This window comes from Triturus cristatus, chromosome 2_2 (assembly GCF_964204655.1).
Source record: "Triturus cristatus chromosome 2_2, aTriCri1.1, whole genome shotgun sequence".
NCBI lineage: Eukaryota > Metazoa > Chordata > Amphibia > Caudata > Salamandridae > Triturus > Triturus cristatus.
In genome coordinates this window covers 842,960,277-842,983,162 of record NC_140582.1, presented here as the reverse complement: position 1 = coordinate 842,983,162, position 22,886 = coordinate 842,960,277, and the positions used below count along the sequence as shown (strand labels likewise).

Below are 22,886 nucleotides of genomic sequence, written 5' to 3'. Positions count from 1 at the left end.
AGACCACTACAAGAATGTTTGAAGGATCAGTGGAATCAATTTCCGGCAATTGGGAGGACAAGATCACACTCTTTCCTAAAGCAAAACAGTCCCTGAAATGGTGATGCTCCCCGACAATCATGCGTTCAGGGATGCTGTTTCATCAGGATGTTTCCTTTCAAACAATAGTTACAGATGCCTCTTTGTTAGGTTGGAGAGTGCATATGGATCATTTTCAAATCCAGGGAACATGGTCTCCAAGAGAAATGACTTATTACATCAATCACCTTGAGCCACGAGCGGTTCACCTAGCTTTGAAGGCTTTTCTCCCACTCTTCAAGGCAAAATCCTTGCTTGTTCAGACAGACAAATGATAACCATGTACTATTTGAACAAGCAAGGGAGAACAGCCCCATTGTCTCACAAAGCCTAGACAATTTGGAACTGGTTATTAGCCAGAGACCTGCAAATCACTGCAACTCATCTTCCAGGTGCCCAAAATGTTTAGGCACACTCCCTAAGCAGGGTTCTTCAGGAAAACCATGAGTGGGTTGTTCACGAAGACCTCATGCAAAGCATTTTCAGCATGTGGGGCACTCCCCACAGATTTATTTGCCACTGCAGAAAACAAAAAATGCCCAGCCTTTGCCTCATACTAGCAACCAGGGGCACTGGGGAATGCCCTATGGATTGACTGGTCTGGCAAATTTCTCTATGCTTTTCCTCAGATCCGTCTGATTCCATCAGTTCTTATCAAAGTGTCTTACTCAAGGGCTGGAATGATCTTGATAGCTCCAGAGTGGCCCTGACTGTGGTCGTTCACAGACCTTCTCCACATGTCAGAGTGTCCACATGTGAAGCTGCCGTGCAGACCGGGTCTTCTCAAAATGTTCGGAGGTCAGATGGTTCATCCCACCCTCTCCTCTTTGTGTTTGGCAGCATTGCTCGTGGGCTACCGCATTATGGGCATTTTGAATCTTCTACAAGAAGGTATGAACAGTCCCACGAAGGCTAAACGATGGTCAGCACGTTTGGCTTATTCATTTAAATGGAAGGGATTCTGTATTTGATGCTCTGACAAGAACTTTGATCCAATGAGCTGTCAAGATGAAGCGATTCTTACTTTTTTGCTTCATCTGGTCAAATCAGGCTTACAGTTCTCTTCTATGAAAAGTTCATTTGGCAGCAATGACGACCTACAGACAATGTCCTTCACAAACCTCTTTTGTCAAAATTCTGTTGTCAAGGAATTCTTAGGAGGTTTCAAAAGGGTTTTCCCTCCCATACCGCCTCCATCCCCTCCCTGGGAGTTGAACATTGTCCTTGCACATCTCATGCAGGTACCTTTTGAGCCCATTCATAAATTCTCGTTGCAACATCTCTCTTGTAAAGCCGATTTCCTAGTAGCTATTACGTCAGCATGAGGAGATAGTGAAATTCAGGCGTTATGTTCTCCCAAACCATACACGGTGTTCCATACTAGTAAGGACTCATCCAAAATTCCTACTAAAAGATATTTCGTATTTTTACATTAATAAGATAATTTCTTTGCCTCATTTTTTCATCACCCTTTTAGACCAGCTGATAGGAATTCTCTAGATGTCAGGCGAGTCTTAATATTTTATCTGGACAAAACAAAAGATACCCGCAAATAGGACCAATTGTTTGTAAACTATGGACTGGTCCGTACAGGTTTAGCCACGTCCAAACAGTCTATATCCCAGTGGATAGTGTCTTGCATTCTCTTATGCTACCAGAAGGCAACTAAGGTTCTGTCTGGTAGACCCAAAGCTCTTTCCACTAATGGGAAAGCAACTACTACCTTCCTTTTTGAACCGGACGTCACAACCACACATTTGGGAGATACATATTCCATTCACTCATCGTACAATTTTTTCGCCATACTAAAGTTAGACAGGAAGAACTTGTGGAACATGTATTTGACTTACTAAGCCTTTAAGAAGTCCCAAGTGGGACGAAACGCGTCGGCTGTCAAATGTGTGCTGTGATTTAAGGAATTTCCATTGAATAAAAGAATAAAAAGAACCTATTTTTCCAGCAAAGACGAAAAACAACGTGTTTAATTTGGGAGATATCACTTTATCTTCATTTGTGATGGACTGTAGACATTAATATCCATTGACAAGTATTTATTTGTTTAGTTGAGTGCAGGGCCATTTGTTTCTAAATTTGCTTTGGGGAAGATCGTTTCTTCATTATTGGGGGCGTATGAGGGTCACGTCTCTGGCTCATTGCACCACACCTGAATTCATCCTCACAGCCACAATACGATATTGACTGGTGCAGGGTTCTGTTGCCTTGACCTCTCTCTGTGCTTTTGTTAAGCAACTATTACTGCTGCTTTAATGAGAAACATATCAATAGCTGAGATATGTAAAGCAGCTACATGGAGATCTTTTCACACGTTTACCAAACACTATTGTTTGGACTCAGATGCTAGAACAAATACTCAAATAGGACTGTCCTCCATGGGAACTATATTTGCTTAATTTGGTCTGTCGATTGTCTCTGTTCCCTTTACTCTGCAATTTTGTGGGGATAGGCTTGCTACTCTATAAAGAGCTTATGATTATCAATGGAGATCCCCTGAGAGATACTGAATGGTTTCTTACCTTTAATCCCAGTTTTCCCTCAGGGGAATCCTCTTTGAAGTCCTAACACACCCTCCCCCATCCCCGGTGGAAGTGACGGAGACAATTATTGGACAGTTTTCCTGTCTAGTACTGCCCCTTCTTGGCAAAAAGAACTGAAGCAACTGCCATCTGTTGGGCATCTTGGCTCTTAAATGCACAGACGCTCTTTTCACATTTACATGTTGGCAGCCTATAGGACTGCACTGTCCTCTATTCCTCCACCTTTCTCTTTTTAATAAAAGGTTCGTGAAAGATTTAAACAGCCAAATAATTCTTTTCCAGTTAATTTGTCTGAAATTTATATATATTTATTACCTTTTTTTAAGCGCAATCAGATTTTTTGTTGTTGCCATTTTAGCCTTTTTATAGGCAGCAAAATATTCATGTCTTAAGGGTTTCTCCAAGCCTTCCTGAAGTAAGGCGAACATCTACATTTAAGAAGATATATTATAATAATTGCTCAGGGATCCCAACACGTGGGTGGGACTATTCTGTGTTTATGACTTCAGTGGAGATTCCCCTGAGAGATAACTGGGATTACAGGTAAGAAACCATTCCTTCTTCTCCACCTTCCTACCTCTTTGTTCACTTAAGTGGCACTTTCTAACTTTTGAAAAGGTCCCAAGTTAGGAATTAGCACACTGGTACTGATCATTATGTCACAAGCCATGTGAGACATGGCTTGTGACCTAATGATCAGTACCAGTGTGCTAATTCCTAACTTGGGACCTTTTCAAAAGTTAGAAAGTGCCACTTAAGTGAACAAAGAGGTAGGAAGGTGGAGAAAGTTAAAGTTAAAGAAAAAGTTAAGCGAGCAACTGAAGTCAGCGAGCAAGGGTGGCTCTTTTATATGGCATGCAGGAGCATCGTTGAAAAGTTTCTGGGTCCAGTCTTATGCCATGGCAATATTCTAAAGGTAAGGAATCTGCTGTTAGATAACGCAGTGGTCCTTACCCTGTAGTCTGTAGACCCCTGAGTGTCCACAGCGCATAGTCAGGAGATCTGCGGCTGTTTAGAAAAATTAATCTTAAGAGATTCGATTAATACGTTGAATATAAGTAGACGCCAATGGTGCAAACTGAAAAATTTGTAATGTTATGTAAAATGTGAAGGAATTTGAAATTGGAAACTAAAAATTAAGTTGGTATCCTCACACTGATTCATCGAAGTAGTGGAAGTGCATCAAACGAAATATCGTATGGATGATGGGGGGGTTTCAATTGAATTTAGAAAAGCTCCCAACATACCATTTCATATTTTTTTGCATTGTTTGCAGTTTAGAGCATTGAAATTGCTTAAGCCAGGGTTCCCACATTCTAATAATGATCTAGTGGTTGTCTCCAGATTTAAATAATGTATTCAGTGGAGCGTACCTTGGATAACATTAATCATTAAGTGGATGTACACAGAAGCCAAAAAGTTCAGTCCCACTGAACCACTGAAGACCACCAGGAAGACCATCACCAAAGGTACGCAACGTGTTCATTATTCACTAGAGATGGGTGAACCTCTGAAAGCTCAAGCCTGAAACATTGCTCTAGCTCAACTCGAGGTCCAATTGAAACCTCTAACCGATCTTTCATGTGGCATCTGCCTGCCACCCTCCCTCTACCCATATGCACAAAGAGGTAAAAAAGAAAACATTCGCATCTGAGGTAAAAGGTCATACAAATAGATGTCCATTTAGTGGCTGATTAGTACAAAGTGAAACCAAAAAAACTGCATTAATCGCTGCTTCCCCACTTAACCAATTTGTGCGATCTTCGGCAAATATTTTACCAGTCCTCTTTTTTTCTTCACTATTGCATATGAAAGCACTTTCAAATAAGTTCAGAATACAAGCTGCACAGAAACCTTCTCTTTAATTTAATAGACTATAATGTTGCTCTATGTTTAAGAATCTGGGTTCATGTGAGAGCTGTTTTGCCTCGTAGTCTACTAATGGTCCTGTCATCAGGATGAGTGCCGGGCCACAATGGTTCTAAGCATGTTTAAAGACGATCACTTGTAATAATTACTTCTCAGTGCTCTGCTATAATGTGACGTATTAATATCAAAGCTTCCGCATGCTAAATAAATACACTTTTTTTGTTTTGAATAGACTTCATTACCTTTTACGTGATTTTTGTTGTAAAATATACACGGCAAACATTTTCAGTGCTCTGCCCGTGCAAGGGCTCTAAGACCCGAGCCAGACCCTTGGCCCGGCTTTAGCTGGGCTCACCTTGTTAATTTATTGGCTCCCTACCTCCATTATTCACACGAAATTCTGTTTTAAGTGATTTTTTTTAAACCTAATTTTATTGTTTTTCAAACATACATCTTATTTTTGATGCAGTATATTCATATCATCCATATTCATAGTATATGTGCTACAAGACATTTCACAGTTTTCTATGATATCCAGGACCTATACTAGACATAAATTGGCTGTTAGGGAATAAAACTCTTATATATTTCCAGCTCTGTCAATCCAGCGTATTCAATGGCGGAGCCCATAGCTGGTACATCTCCTGCTATATCCCTACCCAGAATCAGCTTTCTCGTCTGTGACTGCTAACATGAACAATAATCCAAACCACTCCCCAACACCCTCCACCCCCACCCCAACAGTCCTATGCATGTTTAGATATACCATAGGTACAACGTATCTAATATTTGAGGCTCTTGGTAAAACTATGCATTTTGAAACAAAACCACATCACGGTACTTGGCGCTCGGGAAATGGTCTTCTCATTACACAGTCTATTGTGTGCAGTCAGGGGTATTCTACTGGTTAATGTCCACTGCTTTGAGGGCCTCTAGCATAACATCCCATTCCAGTGTTATTGGGGTTTTGCGTAAGCCTCTAAGCTCCTCTTGACGCAAGGCAGCACTCTCTGCACTGCCCCAACGGAGCAGCTCCCTATGCCAGGCAAGTACAGTAGGGGGCCTCCGTGACTTCCAGCGCATAGTGATGGCACGTACCACTAAAATGAGTGCCAGGTCTACGAAAAGGTATTGTACATTATGCTTGGACACATGTTTGTGTAGGCCTAATATACATTCCTCTACGGTATTTTGTGCCTCGCGATGTGCGACCGTACTGATTATGTTCCTGACAGTATCCCAAAACCCTCGTATTCTTGGACGTGCCCATATCATGTGTAGCAGGTCTGCCCCTTCCAATAGGCATCTCGGGCAGTGATGTTGCGTCTGTGGGAACATTTGGTCCAATTTATGGGGGGGTAAGATAGGCCCTGTGGAGAATCATGGTCTGAATAAATTTAAACTTTGCATTCCTTGATACTTTTTTGGGGTGTTCTACAATACGCGCCCATTTCTTGTCCTCCAAGTCTCTCCCTATGTCCCTATACCATGCCGCACGCAGTGAATCCAGAGCAACCTCAGTGTGAGAGTGTATCCCTGTATATAGCCACTGAATAAGGTGTCTGCCTCTGCCCATGTAATAAAGCATTTTGACCAGGTCATGTGTGGGAGGTTCTTGTCTCTGCGGGGCCCAGTGTATCTTTATATATTGGAACAGTGCGGCATGCAATAAATATAAGTGCGCCGGAGCTCCCATTTCGTTAACAAAAGTGTCGTGGTCTAACAGCATCCCATCTCCAAACAAGTCAGCCACCATACTGATCCCTGCGTCCAGCCACGGTGTTATTCGTCGTTTAGTGAGTCGGCCGTCCGTCAGTGGAATTCCCAGTAATGGGATGTTGTCTGCATAAGCAGGGGGTGCACATTTATATTGCAGCGCTGCTCTCCAGCACTGAAGCGCAGTGCATAATAAAGGAGGGAGACAATTTGGGATCTTGCTATTGGGCAACAACAGGGCATGTAAAGTGCCTCGATCTATATCTTTTTCTGTAAACCCTATCTCTTGTAGGTTACACCCAGCAGTCCAAAAGGACAGCCATTGTAGTTGGCATGCATAATAGTATGCGCGTAGATCAGGAACACCCAAGCCCAGCTGCAGTTTCTTAAGACTGATACGCCGTCTACCAGAACCCCACATGAGATCAATAAGTAAGGTATTCATCAGCTTGAACGTTGTATGTGGTATTAGTAGAGGTAAATTAGTGAAGTAATAAAGCAGTCACGGTAGGACCACCATTTTCGCTAAGGCTGCCCTACCCATGACTGACAGCGGCAATGTAGTCCAGAAAGCAACACTGGAACGCAAGGCTCTAAGCGCTCTATGTAAGTTACCGTCCAGCATGTCCATTTGTGTCCAGTAGATCTGGATACCTAAGTATTTAAATGTATGTTGTGCAACTTGGATTCTGGTGTCTCCAAACGCAATGTCAGTGAGCCCTGCATGATCTGTGAAAAAAAAAGCATGCGACTTCGTTGCATTAATGGCTAGACCCGAGATTAATTCAAAGTGATGAAACACCTCGTATAGCGGATCCAGGGGCAAGCGGAGCTCATGAAGATACAGAATAATATCGTCTGCATGAGCAGAAAAAAGATGCGTCGTGTTCCCTAGTTTTATGCCCATATCAATGAGGTCCTTACGCACTTTGATTGCCAATGGTTCCAGGGCCAATATGAATATAAGGGGCGATAAGGGGCATCCCTGCCTTGTTCCTCTATATATCGGGTATCCTGTTGAGATATTACTACCGGTACGTGCGCGCGCAGTAGGGTCATCATATAAGAGACGTAACCAGGCAATATAGCCTGCTGGGACCCTAAATTTCTCTAGCGCACGGAACATATATTCCCAGTTAATAGAGTCAAACGCTTGCCGCAGATCCAGGGATATGCAGCCCGCATGATCATATTTACTCGGGGCTTCCGTCAGGAGATAATGGAGCTTCCTAGTGTTCATTGATATGCTGCAGGCAGGTAAAAAGCCAGTCTGGTCGATATGAATTAGTTTAATCAGGGAGGGCAACAATCTATTGGCCAACACCTTACTTAATATTTTGTACTCTGTAGTCAGCAATGATAATGGGCGATAGCTAGCCATATCTGTGGGGTCTCTTCCTGCTTTTGGGAGTGATACCACTAACGCTTGTGCTGTAGTGAGGGGTAAAGAACCCTTTTCTAGTGCTGTGTTGTACAATATTTCTAATTGGGGCACCAGGGAATCAGCATATGTAACGTAAAATTCAACTGGTAGGCCGTCCTGTCCAGGGGTTTTGTTACGCGGGAGTCCCCTCATGGCAACCCTAATTTCAGACTGGGTAATGGGCCCTAACAGTTCCTTCTGGGCCTCTGCCGTGAGTTGTGGGTATGTGAGGGTGGAGTAAAAAGCAGCCATATGGGCCTCCGTGCTGTTACTCAGTGCACTGTACATAGAAGCGTAATAATGACGGAATGCAGCATTAATATCCCCTTCGGTAGTGGCCCTGTCGCCTTCCAGGGTAGTGACCTCATTTACAATAACCGTGGTGGGGGTGTCTTGGATCAGTCTGGCAAGCAATGTCCCAGATTTATCTGCTTCGGTGTGGCGCAGCTGTGAATATTTTTGATAGTCTATGACCCGAAGAGTTTAGAGCAATTCCGCGTGCTTGATTCTAGCCTCCTGCAGTGCGGCCCGCTTGTCATAGTCAGTTATTGCATCCTGTTCCAATCTACCCATAATGTGTTCTACCTCCACTAGGGACCTATGGAGTTACTGTCTAGCGCCACGGTCGTACTGATTGCCTTGCCCCTGATAACCGTCTTGAAGGCGCCCCATTCAATCAGCCTATTCGATGCAGTGTTACTATTTTCTGCGAAGTAATGTTCAATAGTGTCCGACATAGCAGCACGCAACACTGAGTCTTCTAATAGTTGCGGCCACATACGCCAGGTGGTTCCGGGGTAGGTACCCTGCCCCAATTAAGGACACTCAAGTGGGTTATGGTCTGAAAAAGTCTTCGCCAGGTATATAGCCTTTGACACTTGCATTGCAATCCTATTGGAACAATATATTCTGTCTATTCTCGTGTGAAGTACGTGAACAGAGGAATAAAAAGAGTATTCTCTATGTGTATGATGACGCATCCTCCAGACATCACATATTTCCCATACTGCAGCCCATCTACCTAGCGCCTCTGCTTGCTTAAGCACTTCTGCTCCACGTAGAGGCGGGTGAGACCTGTCCAAGGTAACGTCCATTACTGTATTGCAATCACCCCCTAAAATCCATGGGTGAAGTTCCCATCCCGTCGGTGCAATGTTTAACATAACCCAGTACTTAGCTTGCTCAAAATTAGGTGCATATATGTTACCCAGAACCACATGTTGGCCATCTAACGTCCCCCGCACAAATATGTATCGCCCTTGCTTATCTATCCGCTGCTCCAGCGCTAAAAATGGTTCTCCATGTCTAACCCAAATTGTGGCCCCTCTCGCAAAGCTGGAATACATAGTGGAAAAAATCTGACCTCTCCACTTCTTACGGAGCTTTACCACTTCACTGTCCACCATATGAGACTCCTGTAGATACACTATCTGAGCTTTACGGCGCTGCAGCTGTGCATGTATTCTGTGTCGCTTCTGCACAGAACCCAATCCCCGAACGTTCCATGTCAGTATGGTGTACTTGCCAAGTGTATGCATTGCGGTGCAATCTGTACCCGCTTAACAGCAGGTAGAGTTTCTAGGCCACCGAGCCTAACCAAGTCAGCATCTACAATAGGACCGTTTCCCCCCTAAAAACCCAAATACTCGGACCGGTCGAAGAACTATACCGGTCCATACAACTAAACTGAACATATAAGAACATGTTAATTACATAAAGCGCTTTCGCCATGTGGGGGACATTGCCAGCACTTCACATGTGGTGTGATCTCCGTCTCACAAGTACATATAAGCTCCTTCGGGACCCTGGGAGATATAAACGCGCTACTAAGCATCACTATCGCATATGTACTTAAAACATAGCATACAACACCATATTACATTCTCATGTACAATAGAAGTAAGTGCTTAGTTAACCATACAAGTCATTAATTGTCTGCGGGGTCACAGTGGGAATCAGGGCCACACTTCCCTCTGAGTCTGTGTCTCGCGTATCTTCTTCTTCATCAGAGGAGGTTTTGTCCTCTAGTCTTGCATTATGCGTAAGGTGGCCGCTGCAAGAATCGCCTGCGATTTGGTCTTTTGCATCTGCTGCGAGGTGAGGAACTTCCGTATGGGATTTCTGCGTGAGCACCTACCACTGCGGGTAGAAGGTACTCCCGTACTGTTCAGACTCTTGGCAATGTTTTGCGAGACAGACGTTACAGTGTTGGTTAGCTCCATCACCTCCAGCCAGTCGTCCACATCACCGGGGCTCTCATAAAAGTATGCTTTTTGGTCATTCAAATTTTTTATCCTGGCCGGGAAAAGAAGTGCTCATTTTATATGTAAATCTCTCAGTTTCCTTTTGACTGCCAGGAAAGAAGATCGCTGCTTTTGCACCATGACCGTGTAATCAGGATAAAGCGATATTCTTGCTTTCTCGAAGTTTATCTGAGGCAATTCACGAGTCTTTTGCAAAATGGTGTCCCTGTCCCGAAAGTTCAACAACTTTACTATGAGGGGACGCAGAGGGGCCCCTGGTTTCGGACGCCCTGTGGGTATTCTGTGCGCTCGTTCTATACAGTATTGAGTGGAGAGCCCTTCAGTTGTAACATGGTCCTTGAACCACTGCTCCATGTAGCGTGTTGCGTCACTACCTTCACTCCTCTCGGGCAGGCCAATAACGCGAATGTTGTCCCTCCTGGCCCTTCCTTCCGCATCTTCCATGCGGTCCAGCAGAGTGGCAACCTGGTCCTGCAGCTGTTTAATGTGAGTTGTGCCTGGCGAGGTGTCACCTCCTCCAGCCTGGCAGTGTTGTCCTTGACCTTATCTGCGAGATTCACGTGGTCTGCCCGAAGCAATGTGAGGCCAGTCGTCAAGGTCCCAATCTGGAGCTCGATTGCCTTCCTGGAGTCTCTCACCTCCTGCAGAATTAGGTCCAATTTATCCACAGGTTCGGTCATGGCAGTAGGCGGGACATAGCTGGGCGTCAGCGTGGCATCAGTGTTGTCCGCGGTGTCCGGAACGTGGTCAGGGTCTCCGCCCTGTTTTTGTTGCTTCCCCCTGGGGCGCCCCATCTCAAGGGTGGGCCGAGAGAAACTCACAGCGTCTGCCAGCGTTTTCGGTTGCCCCAGCACCTTGTCAGCGTCTGTCCATCTCAGTGACCTCGCAACCACCGCCGCTTTTCTCCGTTTCCAATCAGCGCCCTATGCCCCTATAGTCACCGTTGATCTTGGTCCAGCCTGGCACAGTGTCCCTCCGCACCACAGCTCTTCCACATAACCTCTGTGCCAGACCTTTCCAGCAACAGGCCAATGTGCCATTGGGGGCGAAAGTTCCGGGCAATCCAGCCCCACAACACAGCGTCCTCACCCCCAGCACATCAATTACGATAGGCACCAGTCACCACCCTCAACCACCCACGCAAAGTCCCAGCGCAGGTAACCAGATCGAACAGGCAGCAATTAGGGCTCCACATTCACTCCGCCTTCTCCGATGTGCACTTTGCGTGATACGTGGCCCAGGGGCGTAACAAACACCCCCGCAGCCCCCGCGGTGCGGGGGGGCCCCCAGTCTCCACTAGATGAAGGGGGGGCCCTCAGCTCTTCGGTAGAGAGCTGTGTGTGTCACTCTAAAGCAGCTGCAGCAGTCTGCAGCCTGCCCTGAGCTCCTCGCGCTCCTGACCTAGGACTGAAGAGAAACAAAGTATCAACTTACATTGTTTCTCTTCAGTCAGAGCCAGGCCGGAAAAAGGATGGGAGTGGGGGCCCTGGTGTCAATGTGCAGCTATAAGGCATTATCAAGGCCGGACAAGGCTCCCAGGGGCGCGCACGCGCTGGTCCAGACACCCCACCCTCCGTGATGGCCGAGAGGGGGCCCTCTCCCATTAAATGTATTGCCGGGGCTTTGAGAAGCGCAGATACTCTTCCTTTTAAATGAAGAAGTGCAGGCACTCCGAACCGGACCGTAGCTGCCCATTTAAAGCACTGATCAACACACAGTGAAGTGCAACAGCTTTTGTCTCTTCTTGTTAAAACAGCTCACAGACACGCGGGGAAAGCGTTTAAGAACGGGTATCCACTTCACACCGAGGATTTTACAGAATTGCAATCTTAAAGGTAAACTGTTTACCTACCAACCGTTACACCTAAAGGTAGGACCTAACGTTGAACCCGTTGCAGTTTTCTATTCCTGGCTTTCATAAGCCTCACACTTCCAAGGGCATGTATTTAGGAGTATTAAGGTTCCAGCTGAGAAGAGACATTCTCTGGAGCAAACATGCATTTTAAGCAGTGAGCACCTGCACTTTCACATTGTCATTTAAAGTGCTGCTTCCAGTTATGCCTCTCTTTAAGTTGCTTAAGACACATGCCACATAACATACACGTGTTTGTGTTTGACAATGTGTCTTGGGTAAAACTTTTAACAATAACACTTTAATACTTGAAATGTTTAACCCAAGGAGATCTTCCTCTTTAGGGATGGAGCTGTCACCTGCTCGGATATCCTGACAACATCCTATAGGCCCATCACTGAATACGATGTGTATTTATGTGGACGCTATCCTATTTGCAGCCTCTCCACAGGCAGCATTAGCTGCCTGCCACAGACAGCACTGTAACCCAGTGGCGGCTCTTCCGCTAAAGCGGAGGAGTGTCACCCAACTGCTTGAACTGCAGGCTGAATACAAAAAATAAAATATTAACATTCATTATCATTTTGTTTTCTGTATTCAGCTTACCGCTGAAGCCAGGGGGTAGTGGGGGGGGTACCCGCATCACAGGAGGAGGAGTGGTGAAAGAACCTAAAGTACGCATGATGGCTTTGCCGACCGTCTCGGGATCGCCAAAGTGTCATGCGCACTCTGCATTTCCTCCTCCGTGGAGAACATGCGCAGCCTGCCAGCCCCTGTCTGAGCACCGAACCACAGTGCTCAGACAAATCACAACGCTGCTGTAAGGCAGGATTTTGATTGGTCAGGGGATTCTTGGAAGCTATGTGCTTCCTGGGGAAGGAGGATGGAGGATGGCGAAGTGGTGGCTGCCGGCGGTATATGTGAGTGCTTTTTTTTTTATTCCTCCCTCTATCCCCCCATATAACCACCCCTATTCAGTAGCAGCCGCTACTGCTGTAACTCGCACCTTCAGTACACGCACACTCGGAGTTGATTTTGGGTCTGCTGCTTGCTCATGACTGAATAGGTTGCTTGCCTATTTCAGCTCATGCTGCTGATTGGATGGATTTCTTCTCTATTCTTGTTTCTGCCCCACCCAGCAGGGCATTTTGTTTTCAGCATATTTTCAGTGGATGATTTGTCTCGCAAACAGCTGACATCAAGGAACAGTTTTTTCATTTTGCTAGTTTTCATAGCATATAACTTTACTTAGTGGAAGTACCTGACTGTCCTTGATCTCTTGATCTCTCCCCACCCTCTTTACACATGTCTCTCGCACTGTTTGAGGCTTTCATCCTTGCTCCATTAGCAGTCAGTCTCACTCACTCACTCACTCACTCACTCACTCACTCACTCACTCACTCACTCACTCACTCACTCACTCACTCACTCACTCACTCACTCACTCTCTCACTCACTCTCTCACTCTCTCACTCTCTCACTCTCTCACTCTCTCACTCTCTCACTCTCTCACTCTCTCACTCTCTCACTCTCTCACTCTCTCACTCTCTCACTCTGTCATCTATGCTCCCATATCCACACCCCCCAGTTTCTGTCATTTCCACTTCCTACATGGGTCAATTTGTTTTTTTTAGCAAATTGTCAGTTGAAAACTGGGATTCATGGTTCGGTTTCACCTCACTCCACTTCCCCATACTCAGTTCCGACATCGTTGCTGCCCCACTCTCTCTCTACCTGCCCCACTCTCTCTCACTCTCCGCCTGTGTTTTCCTGCTCCATCGAGACTCATTCCACCACTGTTGATATTGACTTAGCCAGTGCTTTTAGAATTACAAACCCGACAGCAGAGAGAATGGAATGTTATTTTTTTAGACTTACTTAATACTCTTTTTACTCCGGTCGCTTCAGACATTAGTTTCCCCAACAACATGGGATGCAACTCAAACTACATACCTTCTTTGCAGTCAAAAAAGTGTATAGTACAAAGTGTATTCCTGACTTTTGCGGACAGGTCCACCTTGAAAACAAGATGGTCAACTCATAAGTATCTTTTGAACTAAGTTAGATCAAACTACACCACAGTATATCCCACTTAACCAAATGGCTGCAACTGCCTCATGCAGGGTTTTTTGGCAAGGACAGCAAACCGTTTACATTATGGGCCAGATTTATCAAAAATTCATGCAACCAAAGCAGCAAGCCATCTTTCTGCGCTGTATGAAAGGGAAACCGCAGGAATGCGCCGTATTTAACATTATACAGTGCATTCCTCCACTCTGCCTCTGCTGGTGCACAAACTGCTGACTAGCACCAATGCAGGTACCCTTGCACAATGGTGCAAGGGTGCCTGAGTTGTAGGCAGGATTGTTTTTGTGCAGGAAGGGGCACCTTCCTGTACAAAACCAATCCCCTGAGACATTTTCATATTTCTATGTGTGCTGCAGAATGCTGCAGACGTGCAAAGAGGGAGAGGATGAGGCTAAATGGCTAGAGTGCATGGTTTTGAAGCTGGGGAACCAGGTTCAAGTCTGGCAGGAAGCTCAAACATCCTGTGAATCTGGACCAATCACTTAGACTCCCTGTGTCTAAAAATTAATGTGTCCATCTGTAATGCAACTGGTGCACTTTTAAAGTGCTCTAATACCTTTGGGTCGAGTTTGCACTATATAAATCTGCAAAAAAAATTGAGGAGACATATACAAATTTCTCGTCGTCATGCCTCCCCGGGGGGAGTTAGAATTTTGATGCATTGCGCCAAAATCCACGGGTGGACGAGTGGGAACACCCACGATCCACCCTTGGAATGCCCCCCCTCGGGCAGGGAACCGCAAGGCAGCAAATTGCGCTGCCTTGCGTTACTTGAGATTTACTAAGCAATGCAGAGCCACCTTGCGTAGTTTCTAGTTCAAACAAATAAAAAGTTGCTAAAATGCAGCAAAATGTGTTGCCATGTGGTGGTAGACTTTTTGCAAAAGTTGATTGATTACCTTTCAGTTTCTTTTTGCTGGAATAGATGTTAAACTGGTACTAATGAGATGAAACCTTTTCCGGGATAGTGTTAAAGTGTTAAATAATTAATACTATCATAAAAGATGCTGCATTACGCCGCATAATTCGTTTTTCCTTGACGCATACTTTGGTGAACCCTGCCACACAATTTGGTCTTCCTCTGCCGCATAATTCCAGTGGACCTGCATATAATGACTCCAATGTGTCTAATTTTTAAAGCTCAATGGTTGCCTGAAGGTGTCCTAAGCTGGACTTTTAATCGCAGTTTGCTAATAAAGGGAGGACTGCAGGCCAGAAAAACTGAGTTTTTTGTGAAATCAAAGATGATTACTAGTAATGCAGAAAAAAAGAAGGTGCATGTTCTATCATCTGGACGAGGCAAGCTCATCTGGTGTGGATGAGAATTAAGAGTGACTGAGAAGCAGAGTGAAGGCTCGTGGTGGAACATAAGGAGTAAACCTATTTTGAAGATAGACCGGGCTTTGTGCATTGCCATTTCGATGTACCAGCAAAAATTGATTCTTTCTATCACTAGAAGTCAGTGTTTTTATCTCACTCTTGCAAGTTTTATTTCATCCCTGTTTTTCCCTTTGTCACTGTTCTCCTATTGCTTTCTTTCTCTTCCTACTCCCTTTTCTGACCTACTCTCTGTTTCTCTGTGTCAAAGTCTGGTGATGAAAAATAAATCCTGGTCCCCAAAAACGAGGGCCATGCCACCTCAAATCTGGCACATATTAAGCACCAGCACCTGGTACAAAAATTAGTTATACCATCCCAGGATAAAGGCCGTAGTCATAATTTAAAAGGGAGAAAATGCCTAGTTGTGTTACAAACTGTCAAGCTTCAAAAGAAAGTAAAGAGAGACATTTCCTTATAGTATATGGAAGAAGAACACATGTGCCAGCTACTGTAGCAGAGAAGAAAATGGTGGTATCAAACAAATGACAAGATTTCTTACTGAGTTAACTGGGGTGAAAAGCAAACCTAGTTTGGTTGTGCCACAAGTCAGAGGTCCACTGCTAATGGGGGCTGCCAAGCATCAAGGCTTCTGTCTTGCTAAAATTAAGCTTAAGGGTGTCATTGGCCATCCCACTGAAGATGATGATCATGCAAGATGGGAAGTTGCTAGAATCAGTACTTTGGGCTCTGCCAAAGCAAAGGAGAATATGTTTAGCCATCGACATGAGCACAGAAGTGGAACCCACAGGATCTAATGACAGCCTAAAGATGGGCCACAATGGCACTGAAAAGAGAGGGTCTTTTTGGATCTCATAACATAACACTAAAAATTCAGACCTAATCTGGGATAGAGATACCTCCTGAACCATGCCAGTCAAAAAAGATGTAATCAATTTTCGAGTGTTGTGAATCATACCCATCATGATAAAAAAAAGGGGAGGAATGCTCAAAGTGTAACAAAGTCAAAAGTTCAGGAGAGAGTTGGTAAAATAAAGATAGTGACAACACCATCATCCAGCATCATTCCATTGATATCCAGAGCTGCTGTCAGCACCGTCTCAGTCCTATGGGTGGTGAAAAACGGGGTCCTAAAGTATGCAAGGACTAAAAAAAACCAGGAGCATTGAAAATTGATTGCTTTCTCCAAGTTTTTAGCTGAGAAGAGGGCCACAGGAGTTAGGATGGATTTATATGGCATCAAGAGGATCAACAGAGGGTTTTTGAGCAGCGATACTACAATGGGCTCTCTTTAAAGAAGGTACAATGCTTAAGGAAGTGAAGGGTTAAGATTGCTGCATGGGGAAGAAAGATTTTTGGGTGGACAAGGATCTAAGGGGTATCCACAAGAAATATAAAGTAATCTGTTTGTGACATTATCAAGGGAAATTGAGACGAAGGAATCTAGGTGAATAAAACAAATTGCTAGGAAGCATGGTCAGGCAATATAGAGTAAATCACTTAACTGTGGAACAGTGGATAGTGAGTTAAGAATGAATTCTATTTTAGAAATGAAAAAGTCCAAAGATAGAATAACAATAGTTTCGGTGCTGGTAGGATTACTGAGCTCTTTACCAACTCAAAAAATTATCTTTTGTGGTAGGTAAGTTTGAAAATAATAAATACCGCAAACTTTAAAGACCTCTAGCTAGTAATCAACACGGAAGTCATATATATACTAGTTATAGTTAGGTCAGCTGTTCAATAGGAAAACACATTTTTTTGAGTTGCTAATAACTTTGGCCTCGTTTGACGGATCTCCATGAAACTTTCCAAAATGGTGCTACTTTTTCCCCAGTTTGGGCATGGTAGGAAAAAAGGGGTGTCCCAAAACACAAAATCCCCATGCATTTTGCATAGACTTGTTTAAGAAGGGCTACAGGAAAACTGCTGAACGGAATATAATCAAATTTGGCAAAAATCTAGATCTTGGTGCTCAGATTGGTCTTTTTAAGATTTGGTGTAATTCCATTCAGGGTTTTTGTTTAGAACTTAAAGCTAAAAAATATTTGAATATCTGGATGGTGGGGTCCACGAGAGGCTTAAGAGACTCTCTCAGGAGCGCCAAATCAAAAATAGACTTTTTTGATTAAACTACCACAGGGGCATTGGGGAGGGCAGCAGCTGAAAGGCTCTCTTTACTGGTAGGCAGTGGTTATATGGGGACTGGCCATCAGTCTTTCTGTCAATGGTGGACAGGGAAGCAGTGGGCGGAGGTCACAGGTTCGCAGTGACATCCGAGGGGTGGTTTAAAGGTGGGCGTAAAAGCATAACTGCGGGTTTCGTAGAAGTGAGAGTAGAGAGTAATGGATTCGTTAGAAGCAGGCACGACAGCAGTGGTCTGTGTTTGGTTGTGATTAACTAAGCGGGCTTCGCTTGGAGGTGGGTCATCAAGTAGGAGGATGTGTTTGGTGGGCCGGCTGGAAGTAGTGGTATGTAACTTTGCTGGAGGGCGCAGCAGCAGTATTTACTGATGTATGTAAATCACCCGATTAGAGGGCGGATGTGACCAATGGAGGAACCAGTATACTTTTTTTATGGCTGGGGTGAGCCCATGCAGTATGGCGGTCGCTGGCCTGAGAGCTCCTGACTGGCGCGGAGAATGGGGGGCCCCCTCCATGTACTTTGCAGGGGGGCCCCCCTCAAGTTTCGTTACGCCCCTCCGATGAACCAAGGCCATGTAGCTGGGATCCCCGCACTCTTCCGGTGTTCTCCACTGGCATTCCCACTGTGCTCAGGTCTACCCCCACGGGCTCCGCTACCTCCGTCGGCGGCCGCCAATCAATATAGTGGGTGCAGTCCGCACTGCATCCCCGGGACTCACGTGGCCGCTTTCCTCCAGACTCTGGGACGCGTCCCCTCCCTCAAACACAGCCCCTGCAACATCGTCTGCCTCGCCAACAGGGACACGCCGCAGTGCTACTGTGTTCCGCTCCCAAGTTTAGGGATGGCAGCCGGGGCGTTGCTTACCTCGTGTGTTCGGGCCTCCCCACTCAGGGCCTATGACTCCTCTCCGCCTCATAGCAAACAGTCAGGTTCCGGAGCAGAAATCTTCCTCCACCCAGGCGTTCCGCCGCTGCTGCAAGTCAGCTCAGAGTCTCTGCGCCGTCTCAGGCAAGATGTCCACTTATTTGCAGACTCAGAGACGTTTTAAGGCATGGGCAAAGTGGGCTCTGGCCCAGGGCCCCAGCCTTTCAGGAGGGCCCCCTGATAGAGCCAGCTCTGTTCTGCAGAGAGCCTTGCCCTAATGACCTTGAGTAATTCTTAAACCGATTTTTTAAAATACCATTTTCCTTTAATGTGGGTGATATGTGTGAGTCTCTTGCAAACACAACGTTGTGTTTATGTTTCATGCAATATCCATTTAGATCAAAACAGGACCTCGCATATGAGAAATTGGAGGATGTCTCGGAGATTATTTGTAGTAACATTAGTGAGCTGCTGCTGAGTTACAATATTGAAAACAAACATCACTAGCCCTGAATATTAGTTGGAAACACATTTATAACTTGGACAAGTGTTCTTGTGCACTGTCAGTGACCTGGCAAAGAGGGTATGAAACAGCTGAAATTGGATCATTAAATCAAAGCTCTTCGGATTAGGGGCCCCCAAAACACGTTTGGCCCAGGGCCCCCAAAATCCTTAAAATGTCCCTGCGCAGACTCCGTACAATCTCGTGCAGTAGATTATTGCCAGGATATTGCGGCCCAGGTCCGGAGCTCGTCTAGAAGACGACCACCATGTTCGGCTGCTAGCCACGTCCCCCCCTGTTTTAAGTGATTGTGATAACAAGTGTTATTAATAGTCAGTTCAATTTAATTCGGTTTACTGTCCTCGATAGGAAAGGCTGTGTTAGCTCACTTGACACCAATGTGACGTATTGTACCTCTTTGTTCCCATCTATAGCGTTTCGGGGCAGAAATGCTTCCTTTGTATGTAACTTTTTTTATTTATTTTTTTAACTCCCACCCATTATTCTTATAAAAGGCGGCATATCGGTGCAACCAAATAGCATTTCTAAACATGAAGCTAACAGAGCTCGCTTAAGGAATGAGGTTTTTCAAATAAATGAATACAAAGAAGAATGACAGTAGGTACAATGACATTTCTGCTTGTTTTTGGTCTGCTGATTTCCGCATGCTTGATGCGTGTCAAAGATGTGTGCATCACTGCCCCAGAGCTCGGCCGCCGCTAACACAGAATGTAGTTGTGCTGTACAGTTCTTCTAGTTCTAGTACCTGTGTTACATTCTAGCGAACTGTGAGGGGCGCTAAATAGTGAAGAGCACTTAAAAAAAAACAAAAAAAAACCCTTGGGTTCAATTCATGCCGAGTTAATTAATGATGCAAAAACACACGGCGTAGAGAATATTTTCATTGGGTATTCACCTATTTACATCTATGCGCCAATCAGTGGCTTTTAACATGCACAGATATTATTTTTGGCAGTTTTGCTTGAATTATTTCCTCTTGTGCCCCTTTCCACAACCAGTTGTCACCGGGTAAAACTGGCAGTAACTGCCCGTTCACACAAAGAAGAGAGCGTAGTAGGCTCTCGGCTTAATCAGGTTTGGTGGGATACTTGAGAAAACACAGTAAATGAATTTCTAATCCACCAGTTTACTAGGTTGTGACCTTGGTTTTCAGTTGAGTTACTGCTCATGTGCTCCGACTGCGGGTTAAAAACTGGTATTGTTGCTGCTTTTGTTTGACACCTCGAGCAATGTATCCTTAAATAGAGAAGATTCATAGCTCTGTGTCTAGTAGAATGGCGTTTTACACCAGCTTTGAGTCACATGACCTCGTATACTGTCAGACGGTAGAGCACAATTAGTAGCATTCTGATCAAAGGCCCTGGAACATTGTTGAAGCTGGGGCAAGTCATTTCATGTGTGGCGCATATCATGTGTTTAATTTAAGTCTCTTGTTCCTTTTCCAACCATGAGAATATTGTGAACACCTAAGTATTTGAAACAAATGCAACATTTGCCTTTCTCTTCTCTCTTGTAGATATGGTTTCACCAACATGCGGTACATCGCTTCACTCATTAGTGGGGTTGGCATCTTCATGATGGGAGCCGGACTTTCATGGTATCATGGAATCATCGGGTTGATGCACCCGCAGCCTATTGAATCCTTATTTTGGGTAGGTTCTGCTTCTCGATTTCTACAACAATATGTTAAGCATCTTAATAGTACATTTTTCATAATGCTAATATATATTTTTTGTTTATAGGCATACTGTATATTGGCAGGTTCCTTGGTGTCTGAAGGAGGTATGGAAATGTATATGTTTTATGACCATATGTTGATGGGCGATCGTTTCACAAAAGAAAAACAAAGGCACTCCCAAGCTTGCATGTTCCTCTTCTAAGATAGAGTGGTACTGGTGCAAGATGTGCTGTAGGTATTAAGATCTTAATAAATGTAAGCCTTTAAACAGCAACAGCTTGTGCAGCCTAATATATTTTTAGGTTTCAGAAACTCTCATCAAAGAGGCCAAGTCATGAGCGGAAAGTTTCGCCCAAGTTACTCTTTTCTTGGATTTACCAAAATCATATGGCCTACACACAGAAATCTATCAAGATCATGAATAGGCATGCAGGTATAAGCCCTACGCTCTTGAGGGAAACCAGCATTGGCATAGCCAATAGGTCTCGCCTTTGGGACCTTATAAGTGTTAAGTTATCCAGCACAATATCCTTGGTGCAACAACATCAAGTGTTGCATGGCTAAACACTTATAATGTTCCAAAGACAAGACCTATTGGCTATGCCAATGCTTGTTTATGTTGGGTGTGTGCATGTGTGTATGAACGTTTGTGTATTTTTGTTTGTGTGCATGCTGTGAATGGATGTGTGTGTTTGTGTGTGCAGGGTATATGTGTGAAAGAGCTTGTGTGTGTGCCCACCTCACCACTGCTGCACATTACAAACTGCCACTAAGCAAAGGCAGTGCCAGGAGTGGCATTTGCTTACAGGGCCTTATTGGGGAACCAAAAGCAGCCCTGGCCAAAATGCACAAACCAGTCCCGCTCCCTTTGTCTCCTCACACCATCTTTTCTCATCCAGCCATTCTCTCTTCTTTCTCTCTGCTCGCTGTCTCTGTGCTTTCCTCCTCCCGCTCGTTCTCTCTCCCTCTTGAAGCCTCACCTTGCCTGCTGCAATTAAGCGCGGGGAGCAGGGGAAAGTGACAGCGGCACCAGGAGTGGACTGGGCTCCAAGCGTTCCAGCCCAGCAGGGAAATCTACGTTGGAATAAAAGGCCTGTCTGGACCTTACTGCTGTCCCTGATGGCCACTGATTGATGTCAGGGAAGGAGTCACGCCATGTATGTTGAGTGCGTTATCACGCGCCAATTCACGGCTTCATCAGAATATCGCAGAACCCATATTAGCCGGTTCTGGGTCTCCCGTGACGTTCCGCGTGCCAAATATGAGCATGGTTTTCAGGTGTTAAGGAAGTCATGAGCGCAATTACGAAATCATCACGATTTCTGACCTCTTCCATTTCCTACCCTGTGACAGAGTTGGCACATTTTACAGAAAGAGGCGTGCAGCAGAGCGCATTACAGGTCACGAAGCCTCGTGAAGCGCCTGTAAATTATTTTCGCAAAGCAGATTGCAGAAAATGAATTGCAATTATTTACAGCACAAGGCGTGTTATCAACATCTTGCTAAGAGCCACCATGCCCTTTACAGTTCAATAGCTTTTTGTCTTCATTTACGTAACCTGGCGGCAACCCAGATGTAGCGATGCACGAGGACAGGATGGGTGGTTCTGATTGGTAGAGGCTGTGACTGGTAAAGTCAAAATTCCCGACTAAAGATCAAAGGCACCTCCTCGATACAGACAAACTCTTCGAGTGCCCCTGGCTTGACTTTAGACTTCCATGGCACCGGCGCGCGAGAGCGAGCACCAGGCTATATGTTTTGAATTATCGCGCCCATGTCTGGGCACGATTATTCAAAACATATGGCGCCCGTGCGGGTAACCGCAAGCAATAGGCCACGCTTGTGTTTGTGTTGCCTATTGCTTGCGGTTACCCGTGTGTGGTGAGCTTTTGAAAGCCCCTTACAATAAGTCTCGCAGAGCAACGCATGCGCGTTGCTAGGCGAAACCTAAAAAGGGGTGGGGGCGGTTTGGGAAAATATTTCTACATGCTGAGAAATCCTTTCATCTTTCACGCTCTGAAAACACACTTTAAGTTTTTAGAAATTGATTTACAAGTATTTCCCAAAAGAAAATAGCTGAGCAAAGTGTTTGTGAACACCTGCAAGTTTCCGAGTTTGTGGAAATTCCAAACCTTTTCTATGGAAACTCTCTCACCACTTCCCTTATCTCTGCTTTCTCCCATGTTCACCTTTACCCGTAGGAATGTTGAAAAGCTTTCATGCGGTGGGGGTTTACCCATAAGTTTGATATGGCAGGCCAAGATTTGGAATTTCTGACTGCAAATGCAATATTTTGTGCTGCTAGCAAATCAGACTTAAAGTCGTGAAGGAGTTAGAAACGAAGACTGTGTTTGTTAACAATTCAGCACCCTATTTTATTTGCATGTTTGGTATTAACATTTAAATCTAAATGGTATATTTGCTGTATTTTGATTAACATGGTAGGATGTTTCATAGTTGCTTCGGGGTCCTCTATACCAGTTCCCAAAGTCC

At 45.0% G+C, this 22,886-nt stretch overlaps 1 protein-coding gene across 4 annotated transcripts in view; it reads left to right on the top strand.

Annotated features, from left to right (window-relative positions):
* Positions 1 to 22,886, top strand: part of SLC30A9 (solute carrier family 30 member 9) — an 800,207-nt gene that overhangs the window by 365,446 nt on the left and 411,875 nt on the right. For all 4 annotated transcript variants that reach the window (XR_014978192.1, XR_014978191.1, XM_085642175.1 and 1 more), the window contains exons 11-12: positions 20,232 to 20,367; positions 20,458 to 20,497. Coding sequence is in view for 2 of the 4 variants with exons in the window: in XM_085642175.1 (XP_085498301.1) it covers positions 20,232 to 20,367; positions 20,458 to 20,497 (176 nt within the window). In the remaining 2 variants the exon portion in view is untranslated. The remainder of the gene's footprint in view (positions 1 to 20,231; positions 20,368 to 20,457; positions 20,498 to 22,886) is intronic.